The sequence below is a fragment of the Lytechinus variegatus genome, chromosome 12, assembly GCF_018143015.1.
Source record: "Lytechinus variegatus isolate NC3 chromosome 12, Lvar_3.0, whole genome shotgun sequence".
In the NCBI taxonomy this organism is placed as follows: Eukaryota; Metazoa; Echinodermata; class Echinoidea; order Temnopleuroida; family Toxopneustidae; genus Lytechinus; species Lytechinus variegatus.
This window is the reverse complement of record NC_054751.1, coordinates 32,566,825-32,580,306: the sequence shown is the minus strand read 5'-3', so window position 1 is coordinate 32,580,306 and position 13,482 is coordinate 32,566,825. Positions and strand designations below refer to the sequence as shown.

Below are 13,482 nucleotides of genomic sequence, written 5' to 3'. Positions count from 1 at the left end.
CTGGACGGAGTGATAAATACGAAAATAAAGGGTCGCAGTAAAATAGATTTCTGATAAATAGCCCCTTTGGTTAACATGCTAAAGGATATATTCCAAACAGAAGCCTGGATGACGTTTTAAAATCCCCTGATTTCATTCGATTTCGCAATTTGCATTTACGGTCACAGAAACCCACAATACAGACAAAAGGAAACAAACTAACGCTCGGACACTTTGCTGCAAATATTTGCGCTGTAGTAAGATTTTAAAAAATATTCATACAAATGCATGGTGGAATAAACATTGTCTTCTGCTATGAAGCTCCGCCGTATAAACTGGTACTAATTTTACTGTAAATCTAGTCCTATAATAGTGCACCCCCACGATCATTTCAGAAGAATCAGATGTAATATCAATCAAAGTATTGTGGTGTTGTAAGAAAATATTTGCCATCAACTGAAAATTTACAAGTGATAGAACAATTTTAACTGTAAAGCAAATCAATTTATACTCAAGGATTTGGAACTGTCAAGCAAACACCTATTGAAATCGCGTCAATATGGAATGAATGATATCCTACAATTAATCTTATTCCAGCAATACCGTGCCCCATCTGTTTAATATCCGTACTGATGATTTTGTTTTATCCATTATATGTAAATTTATAGTGTGTGTGTATGTGTCTGGATGCGGGGTGAGTGTGAGCGCATGCCTGGGTATGACTGTTTAATGAGTGTGTCCTTGTGAATATTTTTTTTTCTTTTAAATAATTCTTTTTGATAATCGATATTCCTTTAAGTAATATGCAATGTACAATTTTATTGTAAATTCATGGCGCAATTTAGTTTTAAAAACTACCATGCCTGTATGTATTTTATATGTGATTTTGTATTAATAAAACCATTTATCTATCTATCTAGACTCGTTAATACAATAAACAGACCAGCAATCAATCTCAAGACTTATGACTGATTCGGAGACCTAAAATTGACTTGCAATTAATTCTAAGTTTCTTGCAACATTCCATCAGTCATGGATATTTTCATATATATATACATGGTATATGTGCGTACTCCTGCTACAAAAATAAGATCTCACAAGGAGATATGATGGGCAATGCTCCTGGTTTAATGTTAGGGTAAATTACAAGGATATCATGTTATTTTAAATAAAAAAATTGTTATTTTATATAGCTGTGCGGTTGTATGATATTATTCATTCCATATTGACGCGGTTTGAATAGGTGTTTGCTTGACAGTTCCAAATCCTTAAAATTGCGGCTCAGTGCACCCATCAAAATTTCAAAAGGATTTTTTTTTGTGGTTCATGAAAATAACAAACTGGTCCGCTCAACGGGCCAAGCGGGTGGGAATGTAGTATTTGCGCACATTATCGCGTGGGACGAAGAGGGGCTCGTGATAAAAAATGATCATATATTATCATGATAATCACTTCCTCTATTTATTTTACAGAAGTTCGGTCGCCCTGCAGCAAATGATCCAAATTGTTACTCTGATTTCCGGCGCTGAGTTCTTAACATGATTTCTTCTTCAGCTGAATATACATCTTGTTTGCGGATAATAGTATTTCGCATTTGCTCTTGATAGCATTCGGATTTTATCATTTGGAATTAGCAGGTATCTTTGCTTGATTTATTTGTATCTTTTATCATTGATGCATTCTATTCATCGTAACCTTATGTGGTTGCAGGCAGTTTAAATCACTATATTGGTAATCGTAATTTAAATCCGGTGTTTAGATGTAAAGATTTGATTTTCTTACAAAATATTTTGTGTGAACCTTGGAGACGCCATTATTTTTATTAATGTGGGTACTACTTGATTTCATTGAATATATTTCTACGATGTTGATTATGGATTATATACAGATGGACATTTGAATTCATTGTATTCAAATAATTTTCTATCTTTAAAATGATATACATTATATATTTCTTGCTATTTGATTGATTTCTTTACACCTTTTTTTGGCCGTCCGTGTAAATTGTAATTCAATTTCTTTGATCATGATAAAAAGAATCTCTATATGGATATGATTTAGACTTTCATTTCAGTATGCTTACTTTGTATTATGTTGCTGTGTTTTTTTTATAATAAGCCATCAAAACAAACTTTATCATAAACCGCAAAATAAAAATGTTAACATGTCTTTAGATGTCAACACTTAGTCATTTTACTCCAGTGTTAAATTTGTGGTGTTAGTAAAATTAAATGTTATTTCTACGGGCTTTGAGTGTTACTTTTAACACTCTTGAGTGTTATGTTCAATCTCTTGGGTATAGTTTTAACACGCAAGGGTGAGGCCCCTTTATTATTATTTATTTATTCGTTTCTGCATGTCATGACAATGTACATAGTGTGAATATCACAAAATTACATACATTAAATTTTACATAATAATAATGTATAATTATGATCATTTACATAACTGATTATACCAAGGTTTCAGACATGCAGTGGTATGACAATATAAGCAAATGCTTGAGCTGTTGTCACAACTTTGGATATATGAAATACATACATAAATATGGAAAACACTAAAAATTTAAAACTGGCGATTACACACGAGAAAAAATCATTATGTGCCACAACTATTTACAAATATTTACAAGGAGTGTGTGCTGGTCCTTTCCCGGGTCCAACCTACTGGTTTAAATGTTAACACCCCATTTTTACAATGTGCAATATAATGAATTCAATTTTATGCAGACATGCATTATTTTGCACTATCGCACGCACTTTCTGAGTATATGTTTTTTATATTCAGACTATATCAAGTCATGATGACTTCTACAGAAGAACCAGGCCCTTCTACGTTGAAGCAGGAAACTAAAGAAGCTGTGCTGCCATGGGTGTCATTTGATAAGAGTGCAAACAATGATTTATATAAGCAGGTATATGTTTAATCTTAATTTTATGTCAATATTAATATTCTTTGCTGTTACTATTGTTGTTATTGTTCTTGTCACGAAAATAAAGGTGGGTGTCATATTGCCGATTATCATTACAATTTCTTTGCTAATTAAAAAGTCATATAATGGGGATTACATCTGATTAACAAAACGATCAAAATTGTTTTGTTGATTTTTATAAAACGTCAGCTATCTATTTTTTTATATATAACAATTTTCCCTTTAGATGTGATTTTATAGTCATACACTGTGAAAAATAAGGTGCTAATTGTAAGCACTTAAAGTGCTTGTATTGTGACTGCACTACGAGTGCTGTTTTTCTAGTCTAAATTTGAACTAAAAATCAGCACTCGTAAGTGCAGTCACTATGCAAGCACCGTGAGTGCTAAATTAGCACTTCATTTTTTTGTAGTGTGCTAAATGATTGATAAGTAGATCCAGAATGAAATATCATTGATCCCATCAAGGTGCTTATACACCAGGTTTGAACTTTATTAATTTTAGCACATTAAATGATTAATTGCAAAGAAACTTGCAGTCTTTTCAAGCATCACCCTGCAAAAGAATTACATTTCAAAGAGAATTAAGTCATGTTTTCTCAGTGATCTTAGTGCAACTTGACTCAACCAATCACAAACGTATACGATTAACGATTCTTTCTGAAACGGTACACCTTTAATCGACTTATTCTGATAAAATTTCTAAAATACTTGACATTGTTCTGTTTCTAGGAGAGAACTAATAGCCTGGTCCGGTGCTCATCTTGTGGAAAGATCTACTTTCATGATCATGATGAAAATGGTGGTTATGACAAAAATGATGATTTTATGTCCCTGAAACCACATGAAATTACTAAACTAAAGGAGCCTGAGAGGAAATGGCTCATCATAGGATGTGGACCAAGAAAGAAACCCCAGACGTTGCTTCTAGACTTTACGGAGGAGACAAGGTAAATCATTTGCATCGAGATTGTATTATATTGCATGTGTGAATAGACGTGTGACAAATTGGGGAACCTTCGCCTTGATTCTTTTACAGATAAATGGCGCTATACAAACGCTCATCATCATTATCACCGTCATCAAGTTCACCTTGAATATGAAATATAATTCCATAAATTCTATTTTATGGAACATGATTGAATAAAAACATATTTCGTATGGAATGGGGTATGAAAGCAAATGTCTTATGCACTGGCGGATCCAAGGGGGGGGGGGCACAGCCGGCCCGAACCCCCCCCCCCCTTTGAGAGGCACAATTAAAATTTGTAATATAAAAATGCCGTTAAAAATGTAAGTGTGCCCCCTTTTGAAAGCAAAGACCTTTTTTGTCTTTTTCTTTTGATTATCAAATTTTTCATGTGCTCCCCCTTGCAAAATCCTGGATCCGCCCCTGGTCTTATGATATACCTCCCGCACAAATTAAATCACCTTCACAAAAAAAAATATATATTTTACGATATTTTGGAGATGCTTGTCCGTGACATCACAAAATAATTATAACTGAGTTATTCTTTAATGGATTTTCATCAAAGCTCTAACAATTATGTTCTCTCTTTTTTCTCATTTCATTAAATCCAGTTTATATAGGATAGATTTGTGAACACAAACACAAACTAATCAAATTACGTATCTATAGTATTGTAAGAATTCAACATTTCCTTTTCAAAATTTAGTGTATATCTTAAGATCTATACATATCCACACCAACACTGAACCAACACCGACCCACACACAAAAAGCATTAAAAATTTCAAACGATGAGAACCACTTTGAATGGAGTGGGCACGTTCATCAAAGAAAACGGAACAGAATTCGGGGAAATGGGAGAGAGGTAAAAAAAAAAGAAAATACGAAAATTCTGTTGGTGTTTCCTCATTTTGTTGTGATTCTTCTTCTACTGGATTGACATCGCACAAGTGATGATTTATTTTCTTCAATTCCAATTCAAATTCAACTTTTGAAATCTATACATTAATCATTTTTAATTGTTGAAATAAAGTTGAAGTTTAATTTCACTTACAATTTCCTTTGAAAGTTTATATAATGTCATAACAAAATGGTTATTGAATACACTTATTATTTCAATCTGTCTGGTATATACAGTATATAGAACTGATAAATTTGTTTAAACACACCGTTCCACTTAGTGCCAGAAGTATAGAAGTAGAAGTATAGGCCTAGATAGAAGTTTAGGCCTAAACTTTTATCAGACAGTTGCAATTAATTCATTTACATTTTTTTCCTCAGTGAAGTTTATGAAGAGTGGTACGCGTTTTTCTGTGAGAAAATGGGTGTGGAAGTTCCTCAACGACGAAATACTGAGAATCTCCAAACAATGAAGAAACCAAAACCAAAGAAACGGTATAATTCGGCATTCCTACCAAGTCACAAAACGGCAAGTATTATATCGACTTATGATTGAAAAAATCCTGTAATAAATAATTTCATCATTATCATCATAAGCAGGGACGGTGATAGGGAGAGGACGACGCATTTTCCTCGCTCAATAACTCCCATTTTGGTGCCCTCCTGCCTGTCTTCTTTTATTTTTACTTTCCCTTCTTAGTTTTCTCCTATCATTTTCACCATTTGAAAAATCAGAGAGAGGGCAGAGGGGGTGGGGCGGGCAGTTGTCCCCATGCCTTTTGTAGCCATCAGGATTTTTCACAGTCCCTTTTTGTTTCCCTTCGAAATTGGGAAAACTAATTTGACGGAAAATAGTAATACTGATAATACAACTAAAGGGGAAGTTCACTCTGAAGAAAATTTTGTTTTAAAACTAGCAAAAAAATATATTGGGCCTATGTAAGAAGTTAAAGCGATTGGTTAACATTGGTTTGACTTTTAAAAAATCTGAGCTAGAAGGTCACACTTGTCACCTGTGTCTGTGATATGTTACAAAAATGAAGCCCAGAAAAAAATGCGTTCGAAAATAATTATTTAGTGCTTCAAAAATTGAAATATAAAGTGACCGGAAACACCATCTTAATTTCATCCCATACACTTATGTGTACTATTTATGCGTCTATAAGACGCCTATTTACAAAATCGGGGTTTGCCTTGTAGTTTTAGCTTTTCATTCTCAATAATGGTTGTTTTCAGGGTTTATTAGTTCTAACACATGCACTTGTACACATGTTTCATCTTGGTTTGAGAATTTTTTAAATCGGCTGCTCACGAAGTTAAACAATACCTTTAATTAGAATGTTAAATTTTGGATTTGTGCCGTCAAAAACGAGCAGCTGCCCTAATGTAATGTAATGAATATAAAATGCAGAAATTTCTATATTTTAATGGTTCTTGATGACTTACTTTTTTTTTCTTTTTAGGAACAGGTGTAAAAAAATTGAGTGATAATTGATTGTCTATTGATATACTGAATGTACAGTAAAAAAAAAGAAATCAATTTTTCTGAGAAAATGGCATTGACTGAGTATTAACCATACAATATGTAGGAAATATACGCGCATATGACGTCACAAATCAAAATAAATCGAATGAATTAAATAATTAAAAATCTAATAGTTTTTTTTATTTTGATGGATTTTTCTCTACTCTTCGCCGATATTTTTTTATCATTTTTTCTGCTATTTTTGCAATCTTTTTTTGAGGATGAAATAGCACCATCTCGAGTTCTCAACTACTCATGCCTGGCCAGTTTCCTGACCCAGAATGCTAGTGCATGCATGTAGTCTATATATAGACCCACTTGAATGATAACATGCTAATTAACTACATGTACAAGTATTCAAAACATTTATACCGCAATAATTATGTTACCAAGTAGCAAAATAATTACTTTTCCTCTCGTTTAAACAAAATATCATACTGTCTTCTCTAAACAGGTCGTTGAACTCGACGACCAACATGACCAAGACAATGTGTTCGGAGAACAAAATATAGCTTCCAACCATCAACAACAGGAAACATGCCACCCATCTCTTCGAATTGACCAGGCGGGATTCCATAATAGAGCTCCCGGAAAAGATTCCCCGAGCAGCGAATGCTCGGATAGTAGTGATCTCTCATCCTTCAGCAGCTTGAAGTCCAGATGGTAGGCCCGCTACTGAAATATCTTCCTTTTCATTCTTTAAGACTAAATTCACCAAGAATAACATGGAAATATTTAGTTAAATTGACATTAAATTTAATCAATACATGAAATAAAAATCAAAGAGATATTCCCTCCTGCTGTTATTGGGGCTCCGGCCCTCTATTTCATTCTTTCATAAAAGTTGTATGATGATAACATGTCTCTTGCCTCTAAGTTCTTTCAAAAATCAGGGGGGGGGCGCCGGGGCGGAGCGAAGTTGAAAGTGTGTGTGTGTGTGTATGTGTGGGGGGGTGGTCACAGGGAAAAAGGACACTTTTTCATTTGAAAATGGCTCTATCTAAAAACAAAGGGGGAAAGACTTATCTACCCCACTTTTAGTGGACCTCCCTCATTTCCATTTATGCTCAATATTATACTGGTTTTTGTTTTGTTTTACGAAGTAAGATTACTCGTCTGTGAAATTGTATTTGATTTGTAATACTTTATATTACTTTGTATTATGTTTTGAATGGAAATGGAATAAAAAATGAATTGAATTGAATAACTCATGAAACTGAGGCACGTAGGATTATTCTTGCAATTTTTTTTCCTCATAAGTAGTAACATATAAAAATGAGAATATATTGATTTCTTGTTTCTTAATAATGATGCTGTTATTGAACACGTATACATTCTTCCTCTGCGCAGCGTTTTGTTTCGAATATCAACAACCTTGTATTCCTCGAGAATAATTGTATGTGAAATTCATCAATTTAAAATGTTTTTTTTTTTAAATCATGTAATAGGAACAGTTTTTCCAAAGGAAAAGGGACGCCATCAGAACAATAACATACTGAACATTCTACTAGAAGCAGCTACTACTTGTACTAAAAGAAGTAGCTAAAGGGGCAAATCATATTTTTAAAGGGATTATGCGATTAAAGGATACACTTAATTGTAGAAGAAAACAGACCGCTAAAGAAACCGGGCCATTAATCGGTATGAAAATAGTGGTTTTTATGGACAACCTAAAAAAAACCAGGCACCTATGGGAAAGCACTGTGCCCCCCAGGATCGCCGCCTGCATAGGCGGCGGAAGCGGGGGGGACAGGGGGGACGTGTCCCCCCTAAATTTGAGGAGGGGGGGGACGGTCCCCCCCCCTAAATTTTTTGTTGATGACTTTTCTTTTTTTTTTTTTTTTTTTTTTTTTTTTTTTTTTTTTTGGCTTCTCAATTTATGTTCCTACGTCCCCCTTAAAATTTTTGGGTTGAAAACCTTTTTTTTTTTTTTTTTGCTTGTCAAAATTTTTTTGTCCCCTCCTAAAATTTGTGGCTTCCGCCGCCAATGGCCGCCTATGATAAAAATCTATTTTATTTTCAGCAATTATTGTGATTATTAACCATGTAGATTTTGTGTTTACTTACTTCGATCCCGTTTTTTTTAAGTTTAAGACAAAGTATCTTAAAGAACACATCTTTTAGTTTGATCTCATTACGCCTTTGGACATTTCTCTGTGTAACCTTTAAGTGAGTGTATTTGATTAATAATATCACAAATTTGGAAACGAAATATAAGTTCATTCGCTCATTTTCTGTCAATACCATGTTAGTTCCTATAACCCAAAGCCTGAGGACTTAGAATGCACCAAAGATCACCTTCTTCGGCATCAGTTCACGGATTACAACGATCAGATCATGTAAGTAATATCATTTCAATAAAAATGGATTTGTTTCTCATTGTCATGTAACAAAGTATATAGGTAAAAGCACAAACCAAATTAGCACCATGATGCAAAGGTATAAACAAAAGTTGAGTTAAAAACGATGCTAAGATTAAAAAAAAAGATTTTTGGAATAATCTCTATAAGAATAGGGGAGATCATTATTATTTTTTTTCTTACAGATTATTGTATTTTTACGATAACTCTCAACATCATTATGTGTCTCATTGGTTCATGCAATATTTCGAGATTTCATGTTATCAAAAGAAGGGTTATTTTTTTAACCATTTTTTTCTTTACGATTTTTCCAGTGTAACCCGTAATGTGGATGGAAGCAAACTGCATATTGGAGATCGCGTAGCTCCAAGGGGCGCTGAGGGGCCAACCGGCATGAATGCTCAAGGATTGAGAGAATACATACGAACATCTGATGAAGAAAATGGAATGGTTTGTACAGTTTTTTCACTTAAAATTTGTAATATTAGGAATTGTTGATAGGGGAATATGAAATTGTCACCGCCTCGTGGTACCTGTATATTAATGTAAAATGTGTTTTATAAGTCCATTTTATTTGTATTTTGGTTGTGAGAAATGAGAACTAAAAACCAAACTGAAATTGAAATGAGTGAGCTGCATGGTGCTATCATAAGCCCGGACTTTTTGTTAGATATTTGTTATTTGAAATCTTGAATTTTCATTTTTGTTCATACTACCGTATGTAAAAGCCAAAAAAAAATGTAGTGATCTACAAAACTAATTTTGTTTTCCTATAATATGAGGACCTAAACCATTTTTAGGAGCAGAAACTGATTATAATCTTGTTAAAACAGTGAGCCTGTGTCACAATCACTGTATTCATTTGTTAACAACTCTGTTAACATATTATGGGAATGATGAAAAGTTAACAAGGACGAATCTCTGTTTCTTTTTCTTAAAAATTCGATTTGACGACATTTCAAAATTTTGCTATTTAAAAATTGTATTCTTTTGATTCAAATAAACTCAACCATAAGGCAGATTATCTCAGTCTGAATTGTCCTATCAGTATCACATATGAATCAGATATCATAACTCTGTAAGTTCAGATTAGGGTGGCGTTGTGTAGATATCACTTCATTCAATAGTTAAGGTTTGTATTAAATTTTATCACAGAAGAAATATGTCATCTTTTAGATTTTTACCTTTCGAATTTTGTTGTATAATAGTTTAACATTTCTTTTGAATAATTTCACGTCATCTTTCTTTTATCAGATCTCATTGTCCATCACAAGAGGTGAAGAAGTAACGATAAGAGAAGGAGAATTGGAAACGAATATTACCTTTAAAGGTTCCAAGGTATTCTAAGCATTCTATTGTTTATTTTATCATCCTATTAAAGACATTTCATCATGTTTATATAGTGATGATTATGGTTATGATTATTATAATATTTTTGATAATTTTCCAAATTAGCAAGAAAAAATGGGAAAGGAAAACAATATGTATGGGACGAAATACTAACAAATTTGACAGACGGACTTTTTTGTTGCTTGTCAAATCTTTTTTTTTTTTGGACCAAAGACCCAAGAGTACACTTTTTTGGCTTTTCAATGTTTTCATCTAAGGAAGAAACGGTATCGAAACTCCTTATTGAAAACCCTCCTTCTTCTACGAGTAGTTATTATATAATTTTCATTCACTCTTACAGAGACCCGATACAGCGGAGGCTGTGATGCGAGCATGTTCCACCGATAATCAATTTGATACATATCAGACAGATCTTACTATCGCAGAGATCGATAACAAGCCGGTACCAGTCGGAACACAGTGTGACCAGGTTTGATATTAACTTTTTTGGTGGGGTTTAAATATGTAAAAGATGTTGAAGTATATGTATTTTACCTTAGTTCATGTCACATTCTTAGATCAAATGGAATATGATGCATTTATGATTGACATATTACTAGTACTAACGAAATAATAAAATCATAAAGAGATGAATAACAACAAGCATCTCGTACCGGAAAGGCCAGTGAATTAAAAAACCAAAAAGATAACCTCCAAAAAGGGGATCTAAGGTATTGCCAGTGTTATACTTGACATTGTTGTATTACAAATCATTTCAATGGGAATGAAATTTTACATTTTCGAGACAATGTTGCTCGAATGGAAAAGTAAATATAATAAATTATGTGTAGTTAAGTTTCATAAGGGTGGTTGAATGGCAGTATGATTATTCAACCTTAACCATGTTTTATACCTAGAATTTAGTTCCGATAACTTATACATACCTAAACGGGCAAGTACCTAACGATATTTTCGGATCTATTTCATCATCCTGTATATGATAAATATAGATCATAATGTCATTTCTTTTGATTGAGATTGGACGAAAAATTGACAAGAGAGATTAGCGGTCCATTAATCTTTATTTATACAAGCTACTAAACGGAACTTGAGAGGGAAAAAAAAATCAGTGTACCATTATGATTGGTGTAATATATCAGTGAAAATCGCATTGAGATGTCATTTTTAAAGCATGGATGAGTAAGTAAACAAGGCAGTGTCCCCCCAAAAATATATGATCATAATTTAAAAAAAAATCCCCATTTTTTTAATTGAATATTTATAGTTCCTATCATTTTGTTTTATGTAGCACTAGCAGCTTTTATGTTTTTCCCCAATTAATTTGGAATATTTTTAGGTTACGCAGATGATAATTGAAGCCTTGCGAAAGACAGGTGAAGTTCACCTTCATTTCATTCCGAGGTCATTGATGACGGTCGAAAGCGATGTCGATGGTGACAACAGACCTGAATATGCCAACGCCAGGCCTATCAACGTCGAGAATAATGCTCAAAGCTCTGATGAAGCCACACACTCTCACGCAGAAGAAACAGATTGCTAACAACCATTTTCATTTTATTTGGCTGTTTGGCATTTTGACTTGCTTTGTGATTTTGTCCAGAAAAATTGTAGTGAAGCAAATTTTACCATTCGATCGATAAATCGATAAATGAATACATAAAATAATTGTATAAATAAATAAATGAATGAATACATTAATTGATTAATAAATGAATAGATAAATGAATAGATAAATGAATAAATATACAAAAAAAGGAATAAATGAAATAAATGAACCAACCAACCAACCAATTTTCCAGAGACGTCGATCCTGGGGGGGGGGGGCGATCGCTCCACCAATGAAAATATGGGGGGGGCATACATATCGTTTTGCCCGCGCACCCCCCCCCCATAACTCCGGATGTGCAAAAATAAAATAAGATTGTAATGTTCAGCAAGCGAGATTGAGATACACACCTCTTTATTTCAATTCGTGCTCAAAATTTCCGCTTTTCAGATTAGAATATAAAGCTCGCTCTCGCATTATGTTTAGTGAGATATGTATCCTCTTATTACTACAAACAATCCTAAACAGGTACACTTTTCCTGTTTTATAAGGTCAGTATACTAAAAAAAATTACGATCGAGCGCCTTTGGAACGTTGATTCAGGATTTTGCCCCCCCCCCTTATCTGAAAAATGGATCGACGCCCCTGATTTTGGCTAACTTATTTTTGCATCTAATACATGTAATATTTGGTCTTTAAAATTCCAGTCAAAATAACAGGACTTGTCTTTTTGACTAAAAGTTTGTAAATTCTGGCTAGAATCCTGCTCATTAGAGCTTAAATCCAAGTCAGCCAGTCATCTCCAACTTTTTTTTTCTTCCTTATATAATGAAGAATAAAATAAGCTTTAAAAGGTGTTGCTCATAAATAATTTGCTATGTGTAAATGTGTACAATGTACAGTAGTAATGTTCACACACGAATTCGAAATAAACCGAAGCCCCTCTGTGAAATGATCTTGTAAACAATATTAGGCAAGGGGATTTCCCGTTCTTCCAAATGAGGAAATGGACCGGCATAAAAATTATCTGGCAATGTGATATAATTTACAAAATGACCTAGCTACAATTACAATATTGTCCTATCTTTTGATTTATGTATCTTCGTTCAAGTTCAGTGCTTTCCATCAAGTCTGCAGACACAGACCCTGATTAACTAATTAACAAACCCTGTGTCCATGTTCAAACAAGCTTCAGTTTAAAAGTCCATGCCTTTAATCAGTAAACATATTGTAAAATCAAAGATTATCATATTTCATAGACATTAAATGATTAGCCTTATGTGTATATATTGCGAAAGGAAATCTGGAAATAGAAAATGTCAGCTGGTCTGACACTATTATTTTGACTTATATTACGATATTGTTTAATCTACAGCTGTGCTTCTTTAGTCATGCAAATATTTGTCTTACTTTAAATATATGGAAATTCAATACGGCTTGAAAAAAAGATAACTGATGAAGTAGAATATAATTAATTAGAAGTTATACAGTATAGGTTTTCCCTTTGATTTCATCTTGTCATGAAATCCGAGGAGCAGAAAATTTTGATTCAAAAGGATCAGCAGATTATCAAAGTAACTACTCCGCTACTCATACATTATTTTTTTATTTATTTATAGATGACTGAATATTTTTCGCTGGTAGGAAAGTCAAAGTTACATTTGCAAGATGGCATTCACAGAAGACAGTATAGAAGTCACGGGTTTCCGATGTTGATATTTCCGTCCTTAATGTATTCATTTTAATCGTCTGGTTTCGACGGGGATATTTTGTAGTGTTTTCACCATATTAACGGTGTTGTTACTGGTTTATTATCGTAATAACTATCATGATGAAACGATGCTTACTGTTATTATTATTCATGTTATAAGTAGCACTTCTGTTGTTACTCATTATCGATATTATAAGAATGATTATTATCC

At 33.3% G+C, this 13,482-nt stretch overlaps 1 protein-coding gene across 1 annotated transcript; it reads left to right on the top strand.

The window, feature by feature from the left end:
- Window positions 1–1,390: 1,390 nt before the first annotated feature.
- Window positions 1,391–11,662, top strand: LOC121425619. The gene is made up of 10 exons (XM_041621742.1): window positions 1,391–1,616; window positions 2,767–2,893; window positions 3,643–3,860; window positions 5,161–5,308; window positions 6,759–6,967; window positions 8,557–8,643; window positions 8,979–9,114; window positions 9,919–10,002; window positions 10,355–10,483; window positions 11,351–11,662. Exons 2-10 carry the CDS (start codon window positions 2,780–2,782, stop codon window positions 11,552–11,554), a joined length of 1,329 nt encoding a protein of 442 aa, XP_041477676.1. The 5' UTR covers window positions 1,391–1,616; window positions 2,767–2,779; the 3' UTR covers window positions 11,555–11,662.
- The last annotated feature ends 1,820 nt before the right edge of the window (window positions 11,663–13,482 follow it).